Here is a 26,727-nt window from a genome sequence, read left to right as displayed (position 1 = left end):
ACCTACCATATGTTGTAGGCATAAAAGTTATAAATTAGGAGATTTGTCATTTTGACAAAGGCAAACAATACACTGTATATTCACATAAAGCCATACCCACACTGCTGGTGTAGCCCACCTTTTGTCCTGAGACTTTAATATGGCATTAATGGCAAAAATGTGCTAGCTCACCATTAATTAGAAATAAAAAGGTTGGCAAAAAATGCATCTGAAAACTCACCAGATTGATGCTTTAAAATATGTAATTTTAAAAAAATTCTAAGGGGGAGCATGCTCCCGGACCCTAGGGGTAATATTCTTCTCATCTTTTTCACCCCTGACCCATTTTCATGCCTGAAAGGTCTCCAAAAAATCTTTATTTTGGAGTTAGTTGAACCAATGTTAAAATGAAAGCTATTTTACAATATACATATTATTGGTTTCTGTAGGAAAAAAGAGCGGGTGGTGGCAGCGGAGCTCATTGGGTGCTCAGCACCCCTAAAGCTCTAACCCTAGAATCGCCTCTGGTTTTTATGTATCCTCATTCAGTCTACAAGGTCATTACAGCGGTTACCCTGTAGGGAGCGATAAAACAAACCTTTTTATTAGTAATATATGTTGCTAAATTCGTTGGGCCCTATTTTTAAAGGATTAAAATGTAAAAGATTATTATTGAGATTCTTGGACATAAATAAGGAGCAATAACGAGATGTTAAAGGTGTAAAGAAAAGCATCACCTGTAGCCTGTTAAGTAATAAAATGTTTTGCTTTAAACAAATGTAAATATTGCATCTAGTCTGAAATGTTTTGTTTTAAATGCGACCCCACGGATTTTTTTTGTATATATGACGACTTTGTACCTGTGGATATGATGAGATGAGAACCATTTTTATGTAATGCTTTTCAAAGCACTCACAGCGCTGTCCGAGTGCTTAAGGCTCTCCACATCTTTGTAAATTCTTTATTTCTTGTTTGTTACAAATTAAGTATTTTTACAGTACAAATCTTTTCTTACATATTTGTAAATTATTCTTTGAGATTACACTGATCTATTTACAGCAATTAAAGCCTGCTAATTTTACTTCCATGACTGAAATAAAACGACTTTTAAAGATTTTAATACAAAAAATAACCATTTCAATACAAATAAATGTAACGCAATTTAACATCAATTGTAAACTGGTGGTCTTCTTCCTCTGCTTAGTTTTTCAGTTTACAAATCTGCCATCTAAATAGGGGAAATGGCATCGACTTTAGCTTTTAAAGTGGATGAGAGATGAGACTCTTATTGGTTAATTGCATGTTACGCCCAAAACACACCCATTACTCATTAAGAGAATAGGAACAACCTTTTAAGACCATTTTTCCCGTCGTTAAATTAGCAAAAGTGGGATCGGACACGCCTGTTTAGACCATGCGCAGTGTGCTTTAGACAATGCACAGATCGTTAAAATAGGGCCCACGATTTGGACAACTTTGCGACTTCACCCTTAGATTTCAGATATATTTAAATCATTGTATCTTCACCAAATATCCTAACAAACCATACATCAATGGAATGCTTATTTATTCAGCATAATTTATTCAAATGATGTATAAATCTCAATTATAAAAAACTGACCCTTACGACTGGTTTTGTGCGTCACATTTATATATAAAGTTGTCTAATAAAAAGTGATACTTGTTATTTTACACTTTATCATACTGGCATACCGGTCTTTTATAATGAAAAATGTATGGAATCAAATTTCCTATGCCAAACAACATGCCAAAAATTGCATTAGGGGGCAGACCGCTTGCAGCACCAGCAGTGGCACCACGTCAGTGTCAAAACCAATGGAAGTGGAAATTCATTTCTGTCTGTTTAAAGGCAATAAGGCCTTTGTGGTGGTGATGATATGTTGTATCTCTCCTTTTGTTTACAAGTCCAGTTGAATATGTTCAGGTTGAGTGTTATGCATATGAGGGACATCCTCTGAACATACTGTAGCTGAGCAGGGAGAGAAACAGTTATGACAGAAAACGAAATGAAAGAAATAGAGCAGGGAAGTAATCAATGAGTTGACAGTCCATAACCAGAGACGAGACCTGGTTATTAAAAACGGCACACAATGCACGCACGCACGCACAAACACACATACACAGGAGAAAGGCCTCGGTATGGCAGATCAAGAACAGGTTGTTATAAAGGCACACATTCTCTCTCCAGGCAGAGATGCATCCTCTATAGTATACTGCAGAGGGGGAGAAGTACATTTACACTGAAATGAAAAAAAGAAGGCAGACGTGGGGTCTGTAGATGTACAGAAAGAAAATGCGTCTCAACCCCCCGAAGATAGATAGACACACACTTTAGGTGCATGACGACAGACACGGACAGAGAGCGTTGACAGTGGAAAATGCAGCAAGTCTCGGCAACATAAACCAAACTTACCCGCTGATACAGTCAGATGAGGAGAAAAAGAGAAAGAAAAAAGAGAAAGCGCTGGAAGACAAAATTAAATGTTTGTCATTGAGCATACTGTATGTAGACTTCAGAAAACACTTTAGTTGGCTTAGTCGCGTGCATTGCTATCCAGGAATTTTTAAGTCTTGATTTCGACTCATGGGTACTGATTGAACAGATCTACTTGTTGTTTTTAAAGGTTTTATCATACAGCATGCAGAAAGAGTGACTGTGCGATGGAAACGGCGGGGAGCTGTTTCGCCTCGCGGGGCACCACGATGGATGAAACCAAAAAAAGTCAAATTACGTCACATTCAAATTAGCACTGAGGCAAAGAAATGTGGTTTCAGCAAGCACTTTATCAACATGCTTCAAAGGCAGCATCAACACATCCAAGTATGCAACAAACGCCCAATCCTGCTATAAAAGGCACAGCACAATTCTTATGTTAAAACACAGTATACAAATCACACAAGTTCAGAAAATTGCATGACTTGAACAACAAATATGTGGTATAGAAAATAATATAAACCAGTGGCGGCTCGTGACTGCTCATCCGAGGGGCGCAAATTCAAAATAAGTGTTTGGAGTGTCATGTGTGTTCCTTGTGTTTTCAAAACATGCATTCTGCGTGCATCACGTGTCCCGCCAAAACAAGTGCCTGCCGCACACGCGCCAAACCCGTTTGTGATAAAAGAGACGCTCACGTTCACAAAATACACGCAAGGCACTCCCTTAACAGTAAACTCTGATTACGCATGAGATTATGCGAGTATCTGGCAAACGTGAGCGTCTCTTTTATCATAAACCCTTTGGATGCGTCTGCAGCAGGCACTTATTTTGACAAGACATGTGATGCACATAGGATCACATATTTTGAAATTACGAACCACACACATGACGGGCTACATACATGTTGTGACGAACTTCGCATCGAGCGCCCTTGAAAAAAGAAGTCACGGCTGCTACTGATACAGTATAAAGCCCATTTCACTTGAAATACAAATCAGCATGGTGTGCAGTAAGAGGTTTCTCATCTACTATTGGATGGACCCACCTTAAACTCATGCCATTGGTTAAGGCTATATTAGTTTGGCTGATCAGGCATTACACAGCCACAGTGTTTATACTTATAGCATATTTGCTGTTGTCTGCATATTAAGCTAAAAAAAAACTTCACAGTTTAACTAGACTTAATCTTATCTTAAGGCCCTAAACAAACTCTAAACAAGCATGTTCAAGTGCAAGCTTCTAGCTATTTCAAGGTTTCAGCTTAATTTCAAGTATGGTTGCAATGCCAATATGCAATACGAAAAAAAAAAAATCTGGTTTTACTGTCATGGCAGAGCAATTGTTTAATAAAACTTCCCATAAAGAAAGTTAGTTCAATCAACACTGCAGGTGTTTATGAGAGTAACATCAGACCGGTGGCCGGTTGCATAAAACTTTAAGACTAGTCTTTAAAGTTAGTCATGAATTTTTTTCTTCAAGACTGATCATAACTGTTTTAAGTATGTTACATAGAAAGGTAGATTGGTCTAATTTAAATCCAAATAATAAGACTGATTAGCCCCAACTAATTGCTAGTAAGTCAGAATCATACTTAAGACGCAGTTATGCTATGTTTATGCAACCGGCCACTGGTGGTCCCCATATATACACCAGCAGTGTTGATTTAACACTGGTGATTTTGCTGTGTATTTAGAGCTATAATAGTAGGATTTTTGGAGTGGGCTTTGTGTTTTTCTAAGCATCTGTGCTTGCTTGCATGCTTGCGTTGAGTATGCTTCTGGCCTAAGGCACTACAGTACAGCCAAATGGCATTTTGTTCAATATTATTGTGTTATATCACAATAAGACATGTAAAATGTGTACATTTGTGTTATCATTTGCTAACAAAGAAGGCTGTTGTGTTTAACCTGCAGTTTGGTTTACAGGAACTGACCAGAAATTAATTACCTTTACATAAGGTAGGACATCTAATTTGATGTTGTTAATACGTGATATAAAACTGATAAAGTACTCACTTCTTTTTGAGCCGACGGTCTTTCTCCGCCTGTGTTCCCAGTTTTCCTACTGCAATATCCTGACCCATAAGCTCAGGATCATTCACGTTCCCTACTGTTGGAATACAGTCATTAGTCTATTATCTTATGTGCCCCAGCCACAAAATTATTTTTGACCCTACCCGTGAAAACCCAGTTAAAGTCATTTTTGTGTTTGACATACATAATTTTTTAGAATATTCTGTAAAAAAATATACCCTATAAACTTTGATTCTTCATATCTCAGACTTTGAAACTTTAGCCTGGATTTCACAGTCACATATATACGATTATATGTCATACATGCAAAAATTTGTTATTTAAGCTGGGAATTAGTCTAAATAACTCAATATGTAATACGGTATGTTAGATTTTTGTAATAAAATATTCAAAAACCACTTGCACAGTGTGATATATATCATTAAAGGCGAGGTACATGATCTCTGAAAGCCAATGTTGACATTTGAAATCATCTAAACAAACACACCCCTACCCCAAATGAATCTGGACCTTCTTTTGATAGACCCGCCCCACACATACGCAACTCAGGCAACAATGTTGGTAAGTAGACACGCCCCTTACTGCTGATTGGCTACAAGTGTGTTTTGGTACTCGGCCTGACTCCCTTTTCCAAAGTGTTTTTCAAAAATCATGCACCCCAAAAGTTCCCAATGATTTGAGAAATTCCTGTTTTAAATAATGATTCGTCCCCTGTCTCCCTTGTAATTGTCGCTCTTTTAGTAACTAAATCACCAGCTGGTTTGGAAATCTGACAGTTAAATCAAAAACTCAGATTTTTTTATTTGGTCAAGACAGAAGGCAAGATCATGGGTACTCCAGCACCTCTAAATCCGGGTGAACTTTTTGATCAGACAATAATCAGGCAGGCTAAGATCATTATATCAGATAACTCTCATGTGCTTTCTTCAGAGTTCGAACTTTTAAACTCAGGAAAGAGGTATAGACGGTTTCATCGGACGCACATGATACACGTCTGGTTCCGAACCTTACTTCCGGTTTCGTTTTTTTAATGGTCTGACTAGTTGCTAAACTGATCTCTTGAACAAATGCCTCGTCGAAAATAACAAATGTATTGGTTTCATAGGTAATCTATGTGTTGTTTTTTGCTTGTTATATAAATAAACTACGTTTAAAGAACTTTGTTGTTATTTATTCTTAGCGGAGTTTACCGGAAGTTACGTGCGGACCGCGACAGCCGTTTGTTTATGTTGTTACTGCTGAAACCGTCTATAGGGTCCCCCTGTGTAAATATAATAGGTTTAAGTGCTCACTGGTTCCTCTTTCAATTAATCTTATAAATAAGCAGCAATGTAGGTGAGACTAGTCATACTTTCCTATTAATGTAAATATTTTGATATTTGTGATTGAATGCTATTTAGGATCATGATACAATATTACTTTGATACTTGTGTTGAACGGTGGATTGCAAATTTGCACAGCTACTTGTGTAGCCCTAACGTTTTATTTACTTTTTTTGTATTTTTTATCTGTTTTTATCTTTGTATTTGTGCTGTGTCTTTGTCTTAATTTTTCCTGTAGCAATTCCCTTATCTCCAAACCAAATTTCTCCCTAGGGAGACAAATAAAGATACTTTGACTTTGAAATATCTGTGCTACAGTAACTATTAGTGATGCGCGGATTGTCTAATAACCAGGAGGTCGGGTTGAGGCGAGTAAAGAAATTGTCACTTTATTTGCTGGGCGAGTCGGGGGATGTCACTAAAAAAGAAATAACATTTTTTTTTTAATTATATTCCGTGCAATTCCCTATAGCCTATATAAAATATTTAGGAATACTTATTGTCATATTTTATTAGGTTCTTTGTAGGGCCGGGACTTTAACGCGTTAATTAAGATTAATTAATTACACAAAAAATAACGCATGAATTTTTTTTAACACATTTTAATCTCACTTATTTTTGCACCGCGGAACATTTCTCATTGGATTCGGCGATTTCGGCGGACCGATTATACTGGAGCACCAACTAGCGTTCATGACTTCAAACAACAAACCACAGTGAACATGAACGAAGAAGAAGATCGCTTTGGTTGGCCCCGTGGATGAGAATTTTTTTTTATAAAAAACAAACGGATGGAAGCGTCGATAAGAGCATGGTTGTGTGTAAGCTATGCAACAAGGAATTCACATATCACCGCAGCACATCGAGCCTCAAGAATAATCTTAATGCAAAACATATAGCAGCTAGCGTGGACATTATCATTTCAAATCATTTCATAAAAGCGGAACCTGCAGGTTTGAAAAAACACTGACCCGCGCATCACTTGTAACTATCTGTCATTAAGCTTCGCCTTTGTTATTGTGACCTCTAGTGGTGAAAATCCTACATATTGTGCCTTAAAATTGTTTAAATAACTACTTCTATCTAAAATAGAGGCATTAACTTTTGGTTATGCATTACATTTTTTTTCTCATATTTCTTGCAAGTAAAAAGTTAAATAAGCAAAGTAGGTATTGTGAAGGTTTGTTGGGTATACTTATTTTTGAAATTGTAAGATAAATTATAGATGCTTAGATACTTAAATTAATTCTGGAATACGTGAATATATTAAGTTAGCTGTGTCTGTAATATTTCTATAGAGCTTTGTGAATGTATATACCATGTCCTGGTCCCACAAGTTCTTTTCCTAGCTGCCCCAGTCTGGCTTTCTCTTTCTTGCCGAACAGGCGTCCGATGGAGGACTTGATGCCTTTCTTCTTTGGCTGCTTATGTAGGGAGTCCTGACTGCTGGCTACACTGCTCAGAGCCTCGGTCTCTAATGCAGTTGTCAGGCTGGGGACAAGCACAAGTAAATAAACCTTAGCAAAACTGCTAGCTGAAAGCATTTGGAGTGTGTGTGTGTACACAGCATGCTTCTGACGGCTCTCACCGTGCATCGTTGTGAGAGGAAGAAGGGAGCGTTTTTGTCAGGCGGACCTGGCGAGGGGTGGGGGGTGGAGAGGTCTCGCATTTGATGGTGGCCTTGTCCTCTCGACCATCCTCGTCCACTGCTGCAATCTGCGAGGGATACAATTAAAAATCTTGTATTTGAAGGAGTAAAGTGGTAGAATTAAAATGTCATGTCATATGAAAATTTATTTTGACAGTATTGCACATATTAACAGTATTAGGAAAACTACAGTATATTCTACATATTGGACATTCCAGTCCCTCCAGAAAAACGTGATTATGCGATCGCATGATTCAATGCATAAGTCTGCATATTTATGCGGGGGCTGCATTTTTTCAAATATGCCATACTTTCGCCGCATATTACAAAATATGTGAGGCTTGCATGATTTCATAATCCAATATCTTAGCAGAAAGTTGAAAAATGTTGCATTTACTTCACACAAGCACAGCCATGTCCCCTGTTGCCATGGGAACGTTATGAAGTGACGTGATTATGTGATGTGAACATCATTCAAAAGCTGCAAACAGTTTTTGTAAGTTCCCAGAGTTTTTGCAAACTCCCGCAATTTCATCGCATAAAATTGCATAAATATCCTGGATATTCCATCAGATTTTTTAAGAAAACGTGCTGCAAAATCAAGGATTTTTGCCCGCAATAATCACATAAAAACTCTGTTTGTTTGTTTTTGGAAGGACTGACATTCTCAAAATTTAAGGTGTAATCATTGACATTTGGAAATAAAGATATTCCACTTTGGCACAAACATTATGTGTATCATGTTGAAAAAATTTAGTCAATTCTTAAATTCGGAATATTGAACCATCCTGTTGTCCTTTTATAGTGTCCATATTAACCATCATAGCAAAAACAACAAGAAATTTAGTAAAGATGGCAAATGTTAAGTACCTTTCTCCTGTGTTTTCGCAAGTCGCTGGGCTGCAGATAGTAAAACAATAAAAGTTAGCAGTTGATAGTCATAAAGTCCCTGAAAGCAACTATGAAAGAAATTACTTTACAATGCAATACATCAGTCATTGAGGTCATTGGTGACTTAATTGGCTTTGAGGCATCAACATAGACTGTAAAAATACGGACGTAGTGTCCGTGATGTTACTGATAGGATGTGAATACTATTTTTAAGCCCAAAGTTGGCGAGCCTGCCATCCATCTTGGTAGCGGATCACCGCGCTTCTCATTACTCGCGAATAGGAGGCGGGATGGGGTGGAGCTAAGGTGCCCGTTTGCTGAAAGAACCCGAGAATTTTCGGGTGTTTGTTGTTTCACCTCCCACTTCTACAATGCCTTTAATGCATTTAAGGAAGGATTGTTCCAGTGCACATGCAGCCATTTTAGAGGTGGGAGGTGATACAACAAACACCCAAAAATTCTCGGGCCAGCATCATATGTCCAAATTTCGAAACCGTTCTTTTTCATCATAAACAATCTGAAAACAGGGCTTTAAGTGTAAAATACCGAACTTTTCCTTTAAGTGAAATTAAAATATAGGGTTGTTAAAGCTAAGTTGTGTGTGTGTGTTTTTTTTAAACATAATTCTTAGCATGGTTGGTGTACATAAGCACCGTATATAGAGTAGTTTATGTTTGCGTACCAGTGTCATGACCCCCATGCGCTCCATGTCCCGGGCGGGGCTGCGGGGCGTGAGTTTAGGGGTGGAGTGTCCACTGGGAGGGGATGAGGAGGCGAGGGAAGAGGCAGTGGCTGAGGCAGTGATGGAGGCTCCGGGATGGTGCACCCGTGCCAGGTTCAATCCATCCAGGCTGACGCTGGCCACTCGGTTCTCGATTTCCTCTGCCCTTAATTCAGTCGACTCCTTCTCCTCTTGGATCAACCTGAAGATTAAAGGCAGTTTAACCCACACTTGAATCATTACAGGTTAGTTGACAATAAGCTCCGGCATTTTGGGCTGTAACGTTTTTGGAGTGCTTAGCCTGCTGTGTGAAATGAAAAATGTTTAGGCTAAAACAACAGTAAGGTCTTACTGTATTTTACAATAATGGATAGGAGGAAATGAAATGCACATTTAGTGTTTCCCAAAGGATTCTGTGAGACTATTGCAGCTAGATGGCATCTTGTGCTAATCGTGACATCATTGGGACATGTTTGCATTCAGAGTAATGTTGGCTTTTGTAGATATTTACCTTTGGTACGACTGGAGTTTTGTCATTATTTACTTACCCTTAAGTTGTTGCAAACCTGTATAAATTTGTTCTGCTGAACACAGAGAAAGATATTTTGAGCAATGTTTGTAACCAAACTTGAGCACCATTGACTTCCATAGTTTTATGTTTCCCTACTATGAAAGTCAATGGTGCTTCTGTTTCCTGCTTGATTACATATCTTCTTTTGTGAAGAAATCTATACAGGTTTGTAACAACATTAGGATGAGTAAATGATGACATAATTTTCATTTTTGGGTGAACTATCCCTTTAAGCCTCTAAGCCTCAGAAAAGTCTGTAAGGATGTCATTATTTTTAGTCTAAGTGCAAGGCTCAAGTTAGAGAATTGAGATTGTTAAATGTCACTGTGATTTTTCTGGTCTCAGATGGTATGGTGCGACTTGAAATTGCTGTACTGATGCCAGTCTCCGCCAGCTGTGTGTATCTGAAGATGAATGGCACGGCCCGGATGACTTGATTATTGAGCTATGAGGGGGAAAATCACCAACAGGAAATGTAATCTGTTCAGACTGAAGCTCTGATGTGTCTCAGTAAATCTAAATACTGCCTTTGTGGCGTAGGATTATTGCTTTTTTAGATAACCTTAACATTAAAAAGAGATTAGGAGAGCAAAAGGTAAAGAATATTCTATCCTTAGAACTCATTAAAAAGCCAATAGACGCTCCCCACGCAATGAATACCATTTTAAAAATAGCTTTTTTGTCTGCTATATATTTAGTATTTCAAGACTTCTCACAAGCTGGCAACTGGCAAAGTTTGAGTATATTTTTGAAAATGGCAATACATATGTATTACTATTTATTACATCACTATCTACTAAACAGAAATGAAGTGTTCCCAATGTTCCTAACCCTCTTTACACCGTCTGCAGACAAAAGTCCCATCCAAAACTCACACTATTGTTGCCAGAATTTACACTCTTTGAAAAGCAAAGCTACAAATGGTTTATATAATTGTCTTTGTACAATACACTAGAGCCCTGCAAGCCCGTCGGGGCCCGACGGGGCCCGACAGGCTAAGCCCATTTGGGCCGGGCTCGGGCCGTTTTTTTTTTACAGACCGGGCTCGGGCTTATTTTAACGTCTCTCCTCATTGTGTGTGTGTTTGCGTGTGTAGCAGAGACAGCGCGCATCTGAGGCTTACATTAATGGGTTTATCCTTTAAACGTTACTTTTGCTACGTTTACTCCTTTCATTTACACACCACCGTTTTCGACCCTCATAAACGGATTCGTTCGCAAAAGCTGCAGACCTTGTTTTAGTTTGAGAACTCAAGACGTTGCGCTGCAGTGTAAATGAACGTAGATGGAGTCTTGTAAACGAACAGCTCATGTTAATGTGACAGGCGCTGTCAGTGACAGCCCATCATTTTCAAAGTAAAAATTATTTTTATTCAGGTAAATGGAGGTTTGCAACGGAGGTTTTGCCAAAATAGTAAACATCTATACCAACCAGCTATTATAAACGCATATCAGATTGTTTTAACATGTATCCTTATAGATAATGTCTGTTTTATATTTATGTTTGAGTATTGTTAGGTTTGAATATTGTTGTAATGTTGTTGTTGTTGTTTTGTTTAAATTTATTTAGCTTATTACGAAAGATAGACCGTAATTTTAAACGCCATACGCGTTGTAAAGATTAATTTGAAGGGAGAATTGTAATGGGTCAGACATTATTTTCGAGTTTAATTTAAGTTTTTCTTGCTACTTTAAAATGAATTTCGTTTCATATAATTTGTCTCTTAATTTTAATCGCTGTTTTGTTGATAAGTTTTGTGAATATAAATGAATAAACACAAAAAATCAACGTCATATTAATATTTAATGCTTGTTTAGCCGATTGCGCTTTTTGCTATAGCGGAGGACGTGCACGGACCTCGCACACTTTTAAAAATTAACGTCATACTAATTTTTATTTATTAATTGCACACTGAACAGCGACAGGTAAGGGAAGATAAGTTATTTAGTGTTTTTCTGAAGAATACAGTCAGTTCGTACAAAAATGTTCAAATGGACTATAAGATCATAAATATGAACTGTGAACAATGAACTATTAACTCCCTACATTAAAGCAATAAGCATTTCTAATCTGTAGGCTAAAGCTATACTTCACCTCTTATTACACATCCGAGAGAGAGAGCGTGCATCAAAGAGCGCGCGCGTCAGAGAGAGCTTAAAAGTGATTGATATTGGTCTCGGGTCAGGTCGGGTTCGGGCTGAAAAATTGCAGGCATTGTCGGGCTTGGGTCGGGTAGGGCTTGAACACTTCGGGCCAGGGCCGGGTTAGGGCTGGAATTTTTGGCCCGTGCAGGGCTCTACAATACACTGGAAATTAGGAAATACTTTAAAAAGTTAAGTACACTTCTATGCCACATCTGCAAAAATAATCCGCCTGGCATTAGTCAAATAGTCCTGCCTCCTAGACTCATACCATTGGTCGAGCCAGAGTTTATGTAGTTACCTGTATATCTGCATCAAACTGAGCTAGGTGAAAGTTTTTAATATCCAAAAAACAAACATCACCTTACACAGAACAATGTCCCGATTGCAAAATTTGGACAGAGAGAGTTTTCTGTTTTTTTTTGGCTGAAGACTGATGTTATAGGTGGTAACTAACAAGGGTAAAATATAAGTTTTAGATAACACTCGAGAACATAAGGCAGAAAGTATAAGCTGTAGAATCCCCAGTGCTTCTATCAACCTAGAAAATGTGAAAAAGATCAATCCAGTAACTTAGTTTTGGTAAACCAATCTCTGCAATCATGTGAAGAAATAGGTCATTGAAATTTGGCTCCCCCTGTGATGTCAGAAGGGGATAAAACCGCCCCTTAATCTGCACGATCCAACCAGGCCACTGCCATTTAGTGCAGAGATCAGCTCATTTGCATTTTAAAGGACACACACAAAATGGCACATTTTTGCTCACACCTACAAAGTGGCATTTTTAACATGCTAATATAAATGATCTACATGGTATTTTGAGCTAAAACTGCACATACGTACTCTGGAGACACCAAAGATTTATTTTACATCTTAAAAAGTCTTGTGAAATGTCTCCTTTAACATGTCAAGTATTTATTTAGTGTTTTTACAGTTAGTTGCAAGTCATACAAAAGTTGTACATAAAATTACCAAAAGCACATATTTATAGCCCAAAAGTACAAATACCAATATTAAACTGACTACGAGATAAGAAAAAACAGACAGTTTGATGCAGTACTGTATGTACTACAGACACATTTTAGTAGTATGTTAAGCTGTATTTGATAGATGTAATCAAATTAGGTCTGATAACAGTGTATGTACAGTAGATATGTTACATACTGTATGCGGTTGTAATCATTTAAATAATGGGTTCCATAAAGGGGCTCCTTACCAAAACTAACGATCCAAACAAGGCCACAGAGAACTATCTACAAAAATTACATTTGTCTGCAGTGAGCAGCTTTGTGAATTTAAAATGACATTTGAAAGTCTAAGTAAATAATACAGATCAAGAAGGACTCAAGTGTATAATGTTTATTTAGATCTCTTCAAATATTAATTTTACGTCTACTTCGTGCATAAGGGTTTTGTTATGACACAAGTTATTTGTTTGTACTTAACAACTTTCGTTTTATTTTCAATTAATCCAATTTTCTTATTAATCCCTTAATTAAAATGTATTTATAGTTCAGTGACAAACTTAATTTAAGTGCTAGGTTCAAATTCAAGTCTGGCTCCAAAACTTAAGAGAAGATGCACCGATAAAACACTGTGAATCTCAGGGAGCATTCGACAAAAATACTGTATAGAATTACCACCCCATTACCTTTAACCCAACTGCTTGTTTTTTATAGCAACAGCCAAACTCCTGCCTTAAGTTCTCGAGTGTTAAATTAGCCTCTACCATATGCACAGTATGAACAGCCTCCGGGGGAACCCTGAACTCTGGCTGATATTAAAATCTGCATATACCACGCCTGAAACATAGCTCACAAGTAGCCTCTTTTTACTTTATTCCAGAACTGTTAACTCTGTGAATTTACACAGTCTCCACAGAAATGTAAAAGTATAAAGGGAATTAATATTGTAAATTGTGGATGAAACAACACAACTGCACATAAATGTTGCTTTTGTTCTCAAAAAGTGCAAAAGTGATAGATTTTTGCAAACCTGCAGATGGCCTCTACCCAAGGAGCTGAGTTGACCCACAAGGCTGGGTTTTAGGCCCTTTGTTGTTCATGTACGAATTCCCCATGGGTGGTATTATAATAAAACATGATGCTACTTTTTTGTTATGCATGATAACACAGCACTACATGTCCCCCAGACTAGATAAACTGTCATCGTTTTTCTGGATTAGGGATCGCATTACGGGCATTAGAGACTAGACATAATGACTAGAGCAGTGCTTCCCAATCCTGGTTCTCGAGCACCCCCTCCCAGAAAGTTTTAGATGTCTCCTTATTTAACACACTTGATTTAACTCATCAGCTTGTTAGGGAGACGTGTTTACCATTTTGATAGAAGGCTGATAAGTTGAATTCTCGAGTACCAGGAGTAGGAAGCACTGGACTAGAGCAATCTCCTCCCACAAAAATTTGATAAAACAGAAGTAAAAATTATCAGGCAAAATGCTTTAAGAAATGTACTGATATGAAAGCCACAACTCTGGACATTTACCAGAAAGCTGATATTCAACACATGTGCCTGGTTTACAAGAAGATGCTGTGGTCACAGTAAATAGACTCACCGGATCTCTTTATTGATGGCATCTAACTGTTCCTGCAGCATCATTGCCAGAGTCTGAGCATCAGAATGTCCACCAGGAGACAGCAAATCCATTGAGCTGAAGAGGGTTTCCCGGTCATCATCATCAATGTCTGATATCTCTGTGTCACTCTCATATGGGTGGCCACCCAAAACGCCGAGCTGCTGAGCTCGCCATTCATGCTCTCCCAGAGACTTTGCCTGGAGGAAAACAAATGCATGGAATATGAGGCTTGATTTACACTGCAGATCTTAATGCCCAAGTCCGATTTGTTGACTATATCCGATTTTTTAACGACCTGTTTAGATGATCTTTTAAAAGCAACTCATAACCAATATCAGCATTTACACTAAACACTTGGTGAAACAATTCAAGTTAGGCATACAGACCCGAAACAGCTTAATCCACAGAGGATGGCCCAATATACAAGATTATAGAGCTTTATTTCTGTAACAAGACAAAACTTAAATTGCAAACGCGAATGCAGGTATCCGATTCATATCCGATTTATTTCCACATATGAATGAGGATAATCTATGCGCTTTTTCCTGCTTACACTTCTCTGGGTCATATCCGATCTGTGCCACTTAAATTGAGTCACTTTAAAATAAAAATGTAATATTTCACAATGTTCAGCAAAAAAAAAAGATTACATTAGCAAACCAAAACACTTGAATAATAATTGGTCTCAACTACAATATAAAAAAAATTCCAGTTATTATTCTTTTAAGTACCATTTACAACAACAAAACTTTCAAATCGGTTGATTTTTTTTAAATGGCACCTGTGTTGAGTAAGAAACGATTTTCAGTTCCCAACCATGACAACAAATTTCAAGTTAAAATGGTGCCAGGAGGAGTGTAAAGACCTCTTACCTTCTGTTCCTCTCTACGTAGCCCCACGCGTCCTCTCCGAGGCCTGTGGATCACCTTGGTTGAACGATAGTGGTCTGACTGTGTGTCTGCCAGAGAGCCCAGAGAAAAACGCAGATCTCCAGATGCATCCAGATGAGACCTGCAAAAAAGATAACATTACATCATCAGGACAACTGGAAACTAGACACACAAAATCAATTTTTCCAATAACTTTATGCTTAGCAAGCCTATACTAAATGTACTTTTATGCAGCAAAAGAACATTATACAATCAAATCATGTGAGAGAAATAATGTATATATAGTAATTGCCATATGTTTAGCATATCATCTTGATCACACAAATGAATACAGCACTTGTATGTTTGCTTACATTAACTTGATTTAGATGTATAGTAGGTAAAAATATGTTTAAAGTATGTTACGAGTTTTATCTTACCAAATTGGTCAAAATATGTACCCTAATTGTCACTGGGGCAGTACCCTTTAAAAAGGTCCTACTATGAGATACATGAGAAGCTACTATGAGAAGCTTTTTAGTACCTCAAAGATACATATTGGTGTCTCTAAGGAACATATTGGTACCAAATTTATACATATCTGTAGGAACTGGTATATATTTTTTACCAACACCTTTGAGACACTAATATGTATCTTTGAGGTACTAATAAGCTCTCTGTGGTACCAAGACCTCTAAAGTACTAAACTGCAAAAATGACTTTCTTACTTAGTATTTTTGTCTTGTTTTCAGTAAAAATATCTTAAATTAAGATGTATTTTCCTGATGAGCAAAATGACCTATAAAAATAAGTATAGTTTTTAGACAAAAAAATATTAACTTTAAGTAAATTAGTGCTTAAAACAAGCAAAAAAAAAAAATCTGCCAATGGAATCAGAAAAAAATTCTTGAATTAAGTTTTTATGAAAAAAGTAAAATAAAATATTTCAAGAATGTTTTTCTTATTACATTGGCAGATTTGTTTGCTTGTTTTAAGCACTAATATACTTACTTAAAGGTGCAGTGTGTAATTTTTAGAAGGATCTCTTGACAGAAATGCAAAATAATATACAAAACTATATTATCAGGGGTGTACAAAGACCTTTCATAATGAACTGTTATGTGTTTATTACCTTAGAACGAGACCTTTTTATCTACATACAAGAGGGTCCCCTTACATGGAAGTCGGCATTTTGTGCCGCCATTTTTCTACAGAAGCCCTTAACGGACAATTTTTTTTTACTAAATTGTCTCTGACGATGACATGTTTGTCCGGTGGCAGCTAACCCTAGGGATGGCTGACGCGAAACAGTCGTTCCGAAGCTTTGCGAGATCCCGAAGCGCAGATGTGTCGAAACACTGATCCGAAGCGTGATTCAAAACACACATGTCACGTGACTATGACCAAATGAAGCCTCGAAGTGTTTCACTAAGTGTTTCATCAGGTGTGGTCTGCCGAATCACCCTTTGATTGGCACGGTCGGGAACAGACAACACAATCGCACATCTGTATAAAAGTGAAATAAACGCATATTGACCTTGTGGGTTTTTGTGAGAGGAGTTTTTTAAAGGCTGGAGAAATTATCTGTAAAAAAAGAAGTAGGCTAATTCCTTCCACACACAGCAGATATTTATATGTGACATGGTGGCTTGATATATTTTATTAATTTCTTATTGTTTATGTGGTATTTATCTCTATTCAATTTATTTATTAAATAGACCATCTTACAGTTATTGACAATAATGAGCCTAAAAGCTCATGTAGTTGTCAAACAGATGTTAAAACAACAACAAAAAATATGTAACTTCATTGTGACAACGGTAATAGTAACGCATTTTCCGGGGTTCGATCCAAGGGTTTTTTTGCATGAGAACCGAGGACACTATCCACTCTCTCACCTGATCACTTGTGTTAATCAATCAACAGGTGGGATACAATTTGTCAGCGCTCGTTTAAAACCTTGTCAAGGCTGCTCTATGGTAATACGTGCGATTGACCACTAGATGTCACTGTGGAGGCGGTTTCGAACCATGTTTCGAAGCCTCGACACAATTGATTCAACTGTTTCAGTGTTTCACGAAGCCTCGCTCTGCCCATCACTAGCTAACCCTAGCTTCTCTATGTGTTTCAAAAGCAAGGGGTGAGCAGTGGACTACGCCGTTGGTTGCAATTCGCAACCTCAACACTAGATGCCGCTATAATTTACACACTGCACCTTTAAAGTTATTTTTTGTCTAAAAACTATACTTATTTATATGTCATTTTGCTCATCAAGAAAATACTTTTTAATTTAAGAGTTTTTAGATAATTTTACTGAAAAAAATTTTTACTGGGTCCGGTGCCCCATGGGGGTCCTTGATGGTATTACCAGGGGTCCTCCAAATATAGTTTCAATTCAAAATAATTTGGGGGATAGGCATCAAACAAAATGCATTAATAGACTAATAATAAACATTAAATCTGGATTCAAATGAAGATTCACATGTTAAAATCTATTCAATAAATTAAAAATGTAATGTAACTGTATGTGACTCTGTTTACCAAAAATGATTATTTTAATATCTTTGTAACATAACCATCAGAACAAAGGATGTAAATCCAGTCTTAATTTGATGCATGCAGTGGGGGTCCTTGCTCCTCTCTATCCATTAAGGAGTCCACTGCCTGATAAAGCTTGAAGACCTTTGCTTTAGGTGCAGAGCTGTTCTCGTTGAAAGGGTAATGTCCCAGTGACAACTGGGGTACATATTTTGACAATTTTTTAAAGTGATGAAGGTAGCATAAAGTTGCTTTGTACCACTTGGAACAACCTTCACATCATCAACATCCTATGATTCCTTATAAAGCCATTTTAAGAGATTCTGGAACAGTCCTAATGTTTCTCACAAAGTTTAGGGATTGTGTCCATCTCACCGTGATAGTGTGGGCTCCGTAAGGGATCCAGCCCTTAACCGGTACTGATCCAATTCAGATCTTAGTTTCTCCATTTCCTCTGAGAGATGAGTCTACAACCACAAAGCACATTAAAGTTTCATTTTACTCAGGATGGACAGCAAAGCGTCACATTAAAATTCATTCTGCTGAGCTATTGTGTTCAGAAAGCAAATTTACCTTTTCTTGTATGGAGTCTTCTAACTGTTTCCTATAATTCTCAGAGTCTTGTATTAAAACGTTCTGAAATAGAAATAAAATGTGAGCGTCAACCTGCAGAGAAATCCCAAACCTTACCGGCTGGGTCTTTGTGTACCTTGTCCTCGAGAGCCGCCATTCTCTCTTTCAGATGAAGCTGTAATCGCTCATTCGACTCTGTCAGAAGTCTGTCCACCGTGTCTGATAAACGCTTGTTGTGCTCCTCATTCATCTTTTCCCTCTGTCGAGCCTAAACAAACAAGGACAGTTTTCATACTCGAATACATGAATTAAAACTAGTGGTCGACTAAAATTTGTTTTTAATTTTAAGGGGAACACACCGACTTTTTGGGAGTTTACCTTGTTCACCGTATCCTCCCGAGTTAGGTAAGTCCATACATAGGGCGTTTTCACATCTGTAATTCGGTTCATTTGGTCCGGATCAAAAGCAAAAAATTATACATTGTAACTTTTTTAGCAGATTTGGTTCCATTTCACACCACACTGATTGCTCTGATCCGCACCAATTGAAACGAACCAAAATTCTGTCATGTGATAAGATCAACATCACTCATTGGCCACATGTATTTGAACGTATTTCCTAAACGGCTTCACGATTGGTCAGAATCAACGTGCGGCAAATTCCAACTGAACCCCCGGAAGTAAACAAAAGAAGGATAATACAGCAGACACCATGGACAGACGGCTGCGCGCTGTAAATATGTCTCCGTGGTTGTTATACATAGTTTGTATACAGCACTCTAGACAAACTGTTCATTTTCAGAATGAATCGCGGATGCGGCTTGAAAACAACGGTTTAATGCACTACAAACGGCGAACACAAAAAACTTCCGAGGCTCCGCCCGCACCTCCTCGCAACTCCAGGTATGTCCGCAATTTGTCATTGTGCTAATATTGCTAATAGAAACGGTCAACACACACTTCCTCATCCGATAATGCACTGCGCAGTTGACTACGGCAGCTGGTTTAGTCCAAAATGCGCAGTACTTTTGCAGTTAGGTCGGTTCGATCTCGGATCACGTTCTCACCACAAACGAACCGCTCTAGAGTTCGTTTGAAAGCGTACCGAGACCACCTCTGCAAGCTGGTCTCGGTCCGCTTGTTTGGTCCACTTTTGGTGCGCATCAGAGTTCGATTGCTGCATTCTCACCTGCCCAAACGAACTGCACCAACTGAGCAATCGAACTCTGGTACGATTCAATCGAACTAAACAAGGCAGGTGTGAAAACCCCCATACCCTTTTCATCTCCGTCTGATGCACCTTCCGCTAGCCTTTGCTACAGAATATAGTTTCCAGTATATATACGGTTAAAAGATTGCTGTGTCTCATATGACCTTGTTATCTGTACACGCTGTAACTATACAAATCACAATATAAATAGGAAAATGTTGGTTTTATTTTATCACTTTTTCGGAGCAGTATGCTAGCTGGAGCCATTTACTTCCAGTCTTTGTGCTAAGCTAGGCTAGCGGTGGGTGCGTCAAACAGGGTTACGCCAAGCACGGAAATGAAAAAGGTATGTACTACTGCATGGACTTATCTAACTCTGGGGGACACGGTGAACAAGCCAAAGTCCCAAAAAGTTGCCGTGTTCCTTTTAACTCTTTCACCGCCATTGACGATATATCTCGTCAATTAAGAGAAAACGCTTCCCCGCCAATGACGAGATTTTCCGTCTTTCCGCAATACCGCTATTATCCACCAGGTGGCGCCCTTCCGCAACTTTTTAAACCCGGAAGTATTGCCCTATGGCAAGCGCCTGCATGCCCATGTCCGTTTTAAAGATCGCTCCGAATGGAATCTCCATGAAAAGTCCGTCACAAAAATAGAATTATTTTTTTGCTCAAAATGTGGCGTTTTTGCAGAAATCCACCCATATTCAAAAGCTGATCACAAAAGAACCACGGAAGGTCGGATGAAATGTTTTTTTTTTTTTTAAAGCAAGGGTCTGTTCTTTCATTTGGTATTATGTATGTTTATATATTTAAAGAAGAAAATTTTCTGGAAGGCATTAAACTTTGGTGAAAATCATGAAAAACGCTGGCGCTGGCTGGCAACTTATTTAAAAACGCTGGCGGTGAAAGAGTTAATTTATAAGTCTGATCTTATGAATCAAGAAAGGGATAAAAATAACCCCAGTGGTTCATTCATCACACTGGAAATGAAAGGATACAGTATTCCATTTTGTATACCTACTGCATACTACTAAAGTGTAGTATACCATTTCGAACAGTGTAGTCTGTAATGATATAAAGTGATACCGACCCTGAGCAGCTCTTGATTCTTCTCCTCCAGCTGTCCCTCCAAATGTCGCATACGCTCCTCGATACTCCCATGCCTCTCCTCCGCCTGAACAACATTTTATTTGATCAGAAGTGAAACGGTAAAACAACAAATTAGCAGAAAGCTAGCAGAAAAAGAGCCCTGAACCATGACTGTGATGTTGGCTCATTCTTAAGCTGGATTTATAAGTGACGCAGATGCACCAAACACCACAGATATGGTTGAGCAGACAAGTAAAGAGATTGACTGTGTATTTCCTTAAGCTTTTGTTTTCTCATGGGCTAACGGAAAGAACAAAGTACGTAAGCAATTTACGAAAGCGAAGAAATCCCAGCTGAGCATAAACATGCACCTGAAATACAGTAGCAGTGAACAGACCCGCAACTAAGACATCTAAGGGAAAGAGTTCAGCGAATGAGACGAATAAAGTGGCTTTCCGCCCCACCTTCCTAAGACTGGAGTTCATGTCCTGGAGTTTAACTTCCATATCAGACTATACCAACCCACACAATACAGAAAAATGCAGCACGTTAATAATGAATACTAAATGAATCATTTTAGTCAGTTTTAAAATCAGTTAAGAGTTTAAGTCATCAGGTGTACGATTTATAAAATGCTCTATATCAGGATCAAAAAGTTTATCGATAAATGGAATCAAATAAAGTTTGATTTCTGACAGCTTGTCTATGGATACTTTTTTTTAAAGGTGCAATGTGGGACTTTTAGAAGGATCTCTTGACAAAAATGCAAAATCTTCTCACGCAGTACTGGAACATGTGTGTTATATACAGTACCTTGGTGAGAGCTGCTATCCTCTGTGCTAGCTCGGCTTCTACTTCAGGCAGCGTCTCAGCTTTTCTCATGGTCTGCTGAAGCTTCTGCTCTGCCAGCTCCAGTCGCTCCTGTAACTGCCTGTTTTTCTCCTCCATCTGTGGGAGGACATAAACAGTCTCTGATCACGGCGAGTTTATCCTTGTGTAGCAGATATCATGGGATTGTCCTGCTTCCACGGCAACCGGTAGATCGGCAAGCCCACGTTCAGTAAGCCCAAACAAAATAAATAAAAGCCTATTTTTTTCGCTATCATTAATAGATTTCAACAAGTGGGAATGCACAAGTTTTAAAGAAATAGTATAATGTAAATAAAAATGTCTCATTTAGTTGCGTATAATAGGTGGTGTTTACAATTTAAATGAGAAGGAAGCACCATTAGTGTGTGGCCAAAGTCTTAACATTTGGTTGTGGGATACATAAGAACCAAATACATCTGATGTCACAAACCTCATCTGAATAGCCCCATATTTGACGTAAAAGCTATAATTTTAAGATTATTTATAAATAAGGACTTTCAGACAATATTTCAGTCTGATTCTGTTACATGAAGCTCTCATAAGGCTTCAGGAGACTTGGAATATAACATAAGTTAAAGGATTAGTCCATTTTCTCAAAAGAAAATCCAGAAAAGTCACTCACCACCATGTCATCCAAAATGTCGATGTCCCTCCTCGTTCAGTCGAGAAGAAATTATGTTTTTTGAGGAAAACATTACAGGATTTTTTTATTTTAATGGACTTTAATAGAGCCCAACATTTAATACTTAACTCAACACTTAATAGTTTTTTTCAACGGAGTTTCAAAGGACTATAAACAATCCCAAACGAGGCATAAGGGTCTTAGCGAAACAATTGTCATTTTTGACATTAAAAAAAACAAATATACACTTTTAAAGCACAACTTCTCGTCGTGTAGATCCGGTCGTGATGCGCCAGCTGACCCCACTACGTCACCGCAATACGTCATCACGTCAAGAGGTCACAGAGGTTGAACGCGAAACTCCGCCCCAGTGTTTACAAGCGTCTTGAAAGAGGACCGTTCCTACGTTGTTGTATGTCAACTGATATTAATTAATGTATTTGTGTCAGTTTATTGTTTACAATGGTCCGCAAATGTGCGTTTATATATCTAACACGTGACCTCCCTACGTCACTACGCATTTACGTTAGGTCGCGCTGGACCGGACCTTGACGAAAAGTTGTGGTTTAAAAGGTTATATTTTTTATTTTTCTTGTCAAAAATGACAATCGTTTCGCTAGATAAGACCCTTATGCCTCGTTTGGGATTGTTTATAGTCCTTTGAAACTCCGTTGAAAAAAACTGTTAAGTGTTGAGTTAAGTATTAAATGTTGGGTTCTATTAAAGTCCATTAAAATTAGAAAAATTCCTCAATGTTTTCCTCAAAAAACATAATTTCTTCTGGACTGAACAAAGAAAGACATCAACATTTTGGATGACATCGTGGTGAGTAAATTATCTGGATTTTTCTTTTAAGAAAATGGAATATTCCTTTAAGTAAAGTCTTCCTGTAGCTCCATTGGTAGAGCATTGTTTTAACAGTGCTAAGTTTGTAGATTCAATTTGCATGACACACACACACACTAACTAATGTATAAAAGACTAATTTACACTAATACAGGTACATACAGTATATGGTGCTTTTGCCTTTTTTGGAGCTTGACTGCACCAATCCCAATTTACTTTTTGTATGAAGAACAGTGTATTTTTTAAAGGTCACATTCTGTCTGATCCCATTTTTTAAACCCTAGTTAGTGTGTAATGTTTCATAAATAATATCTGTTAAATGATAAAGCAGAAAGTTCACTGCCAGGCGATATATTCCTCTTTCAAAGCCTACAGCAGACGGCCGGTTTGGACTACAGCCCTCTACTTCCTGCTTTAATGACGTCACTAGAACAGTTTTTTGACTAAGCACCGCCCACAGAAATTTGTCAGTCACCAGCTAAGCTCAAACGGCTCTGCTAAGCTAAGCTGCTATCAAATCACAACACACTAAACAAACTACACAATCACAACTCGATACGTATATCTGAAGAAGGGACTTCATAGAACGATCAGCCTGTTTTGAGGACAGTGAAAACAGCAGTATAAAGCTAAGTAAAATGTGTGAAAAATACCGTGTTTTTTACACGTGAAACATGAACACATGTTATATTGCACACTGTAAACACAATCAAAGCTTCAAAAACACAGAAATAACGGGACCTTTAAAAAATTTAACTATGTTCTGTAAGGAAAAAGTAATGCAAGTCCATACTCCCTTAAAGGTGCAGTGTGTAATTTTTAGAAAGATTTCTTGACAGAAATGCAAAATAATAAACAAAACTATATTATCAGGGGTGTATAAAGACCTTTCATAATTAACCGTTATGTGTTTATTGCATGAGACGTTTTTATCTACATACACCGAGGGTCCCCCTACATGGAAGTCGCCATTTTGTCCCGCCATGTTTCTACAGAAGCTCATAATGGACAAACTGTTTTACTTAGTTGTCTCTGGCGATGACATGTTTGTCCGGTGGCGGCTACCATAGCTTCTCTATGTGTTTCAAAAGCAAGAGGTGAGCAGTGGACTGACCCGTTGGTTGCAATTCACAACCTCACCACTAGATGCCAGTAAAATTTACACACTGCACCTTTAAATAATACGATTTATCAACAAATATATACGAAATGTCATAACCAAACAGATTTGTCATGTACTTTAATTATAAATTGTACCTGGGATACATTCGAAATATTTTCAATGAAATCTATCATAGCACCCAAATATATTAAGTAAATCATTTGGCAAGAGATGAAATGTTCTGTCAGTCTGACCTTGCCATCATGGAAGTAAATGTTTGATTACTGTGTAGAAAAATTATGTTTACAAGTTAAAACAGTTGGTAATTTACTTTGTTCCAAAATATATGCTGTTATTTTTCAATGGAACACCACAAAGTATTTGGTTACTAATCACATTTTGGCGTAAATTATGCTGACTTGCCATTTTTCAGACATCAGCCTAGACACATGGTTTGTTAATTTATTTATTTATGCAGTACTATGGAAAATTTGGTATCTCCAATTCACCTTACCTGCATGTCTTTGGACTGTGGGAGGAGTCAAAGAATAACTTTGTTTTCTCACAAAAAAATCGAAACAATTTTTTATTGTACTTTTTGGAGTGTGACAGTCATGACCATTATGAACTGTTATTGCATGAAAAGAGCTGCATAACAATTCTTTAACATGTTATATAGTAGTGCTTCACATGAAAATCATTTGGGTGAACTATTCCCGAGTCATTTCAAAAACTTCCATGTAATTTGAAATATTACAAAAGGAAATTGGAATACAAGTGGTTTTGTGTATTCACAGGGGTCAAACCTGACCTGTCTGAGGAACGCCTCCTTGTTGGCCAGTTCATTTTCCAGCTTGTCTGTGATGTCATGCAGTGACGTGGACTCTCTCTGGGCACTGAGATAGCGCTTCTCAAGCGTCACTATCCGCTCTTCCATGTCTTCCTTTTGACACATAGCCTGTATACACACACACATATTCGAAGAAAGTTTGAGGTGCTCAGACACACAAAGCCTCTAGGTGTAATAGCTGCTGTCAATCAAAAATCCTGCCATATAATTACACACATGCTTTAGGACAAATATCAATGTAAAGCAAACACACACACAGAGAGAGAGACACACAGACAAACACTTTCTGCTCCGAGATGTCATGAGCTTTCTCTATCAATATGTTTTCCCAGATCAACAGACATTTTCTTGAGTCTATCCGGGCACTAACTTTTAAACTGACTGACATCAATATGTGGCTGTGGTCTATACTGAAGTATACATCTACAGATCAGTTGATGCCTTAACAGACAGCCTTTTTTCAGTCCTTCCAGAAAAACGTGATCATGCGATCACATGATTCCATGCATTTTTTCAAATACGCCGCACTTTCGCCGCATAAATTGCAGATTTTCGCACACAAAATATCCAGGGCTTGTATGATTTCATAATCCCCGCATTTTCGTAGCAAAAAGTCACTTATACCGAAGCAGAAAGTTGAAAAATTTTGCATTTACTTCACACAAGCGCAGCCATGCCCCCTGTTGCCATGGGAACATTATTAAGAGACGTAATTACGTGACGTGAACATCATTGAATGAGAACAGGGTTTTGGTGAATCACTTTTTATCTCTTTTTCAACCAACCGCAATTTTTGCAAGTTCCCGCAATTTAATTGCATAAAAATCCCGCATATTCCATCGCATTTTTTATGAAAACGTGCTGTAAGATCAAGGATTTTTGCCTGCAACAATCACAAAAACATAATTGTTTTGAAATATAGTCGTGATTTTGTCATGTTACAATCATGACAAAAATGTACAAATTAATTTCGCTAAATTATTGCAAGTAATGTTTTATCATAAAATAATATATTTTAATAAAACAAAATTACAAAAAATGTCACTTTAATAACATTTTCTAAATGTTTGAAACATTTATGACAATTTAATTTACAAACATTTCAAAACTTTATCAGCATAAACAAAATACATGTAAAAATATTATAAATCTGTATTAATAAAAAGTAATAATAATAAATATAACATTAATATTTATGATATACTTTACTGTAAAAAATATTAGCTTTTTTGTTGTAAATTATTTATACTTTCTAGATGCTGTTATACATTTTTTAAAGACTTGAGAATATTGCATTTCATGCAGCGTGGGTTTGTAGCAATGCCACATTTAAAATGCAAGTTACAGAGGCTGACTAGCATTTAATATTCAATTAAATTTTTGCATTTTCTTAATTGTCTGTGCCAATGCAAGATATATTATCACAAATATGCACTGCATTCAGAAAGCCCACAACTCTGGAGAGACCTGAAAATGGCTGTCCACCTACGGTCCCCCATTGTACCTAACTGCGCTTGAGAGGATTTGTAAATAAAAATTTCTCAATCCAGGTGTGCAAAGCTTGATTCCTTAAAGACTTGAGGATGTAATTGCTGCCAAAGGTGCTTCAACTACTGAGTACTAAATTCTTGTGTAAATGTTATATTTCAGTTTTGCATTTATAAAAAATGTAACCACATTTCTAAAATTATGCATTCACTTTGTCATTATGTGATACTGAGTATAGATTAATGAGGAAAAAACATTTTTTAAATGATTGGTGTATCCAGCAGCAACATAAAAAGTGAAGGTGG

At 37.6% G+C, this 26,727-nt stretch overlaps 1 protein-coding gene across 9 annotated transcripts in view; it reads right to left on the bottom strand.

The window, feature by feature from the left end:
* The window catches only part of ppfia2 (PTPRF interacting protein alpha 2), a 237,113-nt gene that overhangs the window by 54,439 nt on the left and 155,947 nt on the right, over nt 1-26,727 (bottom strand). For 8 of the 9 annotated variants that reach the window (XR_008639925.2, XM_055189829.2, XM_055189832.2 and 5 more), the window contains 13 exons: nt 24,896-25,042; nt 21,458-21,592; nt 20,646-20,729; nt 18,477-18,608; nt 18,341-18,403; nt 18,143-18,234; nt 15,233-15,371; nt 14,340-14,557; nt 9,014-9,254; nt 8,311-8,340; nt 7,381-7,508; nt 7,111-7,283; nt 4,453-4,546 (listed from right to left, as the gene is read on the bottom strand). Coding sequence is in view for 8 of the 9 variants with exons in the window: in XM_055189829.2 (XP_055045804.2) it covers nt 4,453-4,546; nt 7,111-7,283; nt 7,381-7,508; nt 8,311-8,340; nt 9,014-9,254; nt 14,340-14,557; nt 15,233-15,371; nt 18,143-18,234; nt 18,341-18,403; nt 18,477-18,608; nt 20,646-20,729; nt 21,458-21,592; nt 24,896-25,042 (1,676 nt within the window). In the remaining variant the exon portion in view is untranslated. Of the gene's footprint in view, nt 1-2,413; nt 2,417-4,452; nt 4,547-7,110; nt 7,284-7,380; nt 7,509-8,310; nt 8,341-9,013; nt 9,255-14,339; nt 14,558-15,232; nt 15,372-18,142; nt 18,235-18,340; nt 18,404-18,476; nt 18,609-20,645; nt 20,730-21,457; nt 21,593-24,895; nt 25,043-26,727 lie in introns of all 9 variants that reach the window. The other variant, XM_073867382.1, reaches the window with a different exon arrangement.

The sequence above is a fragment of the Misgurnus anguillicaudatus genome, chromosome 1 (assembly GCF_027580225.2).
Source record: "Misgurnus anguillicaudatus chromosome 1, ASM2758022v2, whole genome shotgun sequence".
NCBI classification, from domain to species: domain Eukaryota; kingdom Metazoa; phylum Chordata; class Actinopteri; order Cypriniformes; family Cobitidae; genus Misgurnus; species Misgurnus anguillicaudatus.
Note: the sequence above shows the minus strand (reverse complement) of the source record. Positions and strands in the feature narration are given on the sequence as shown.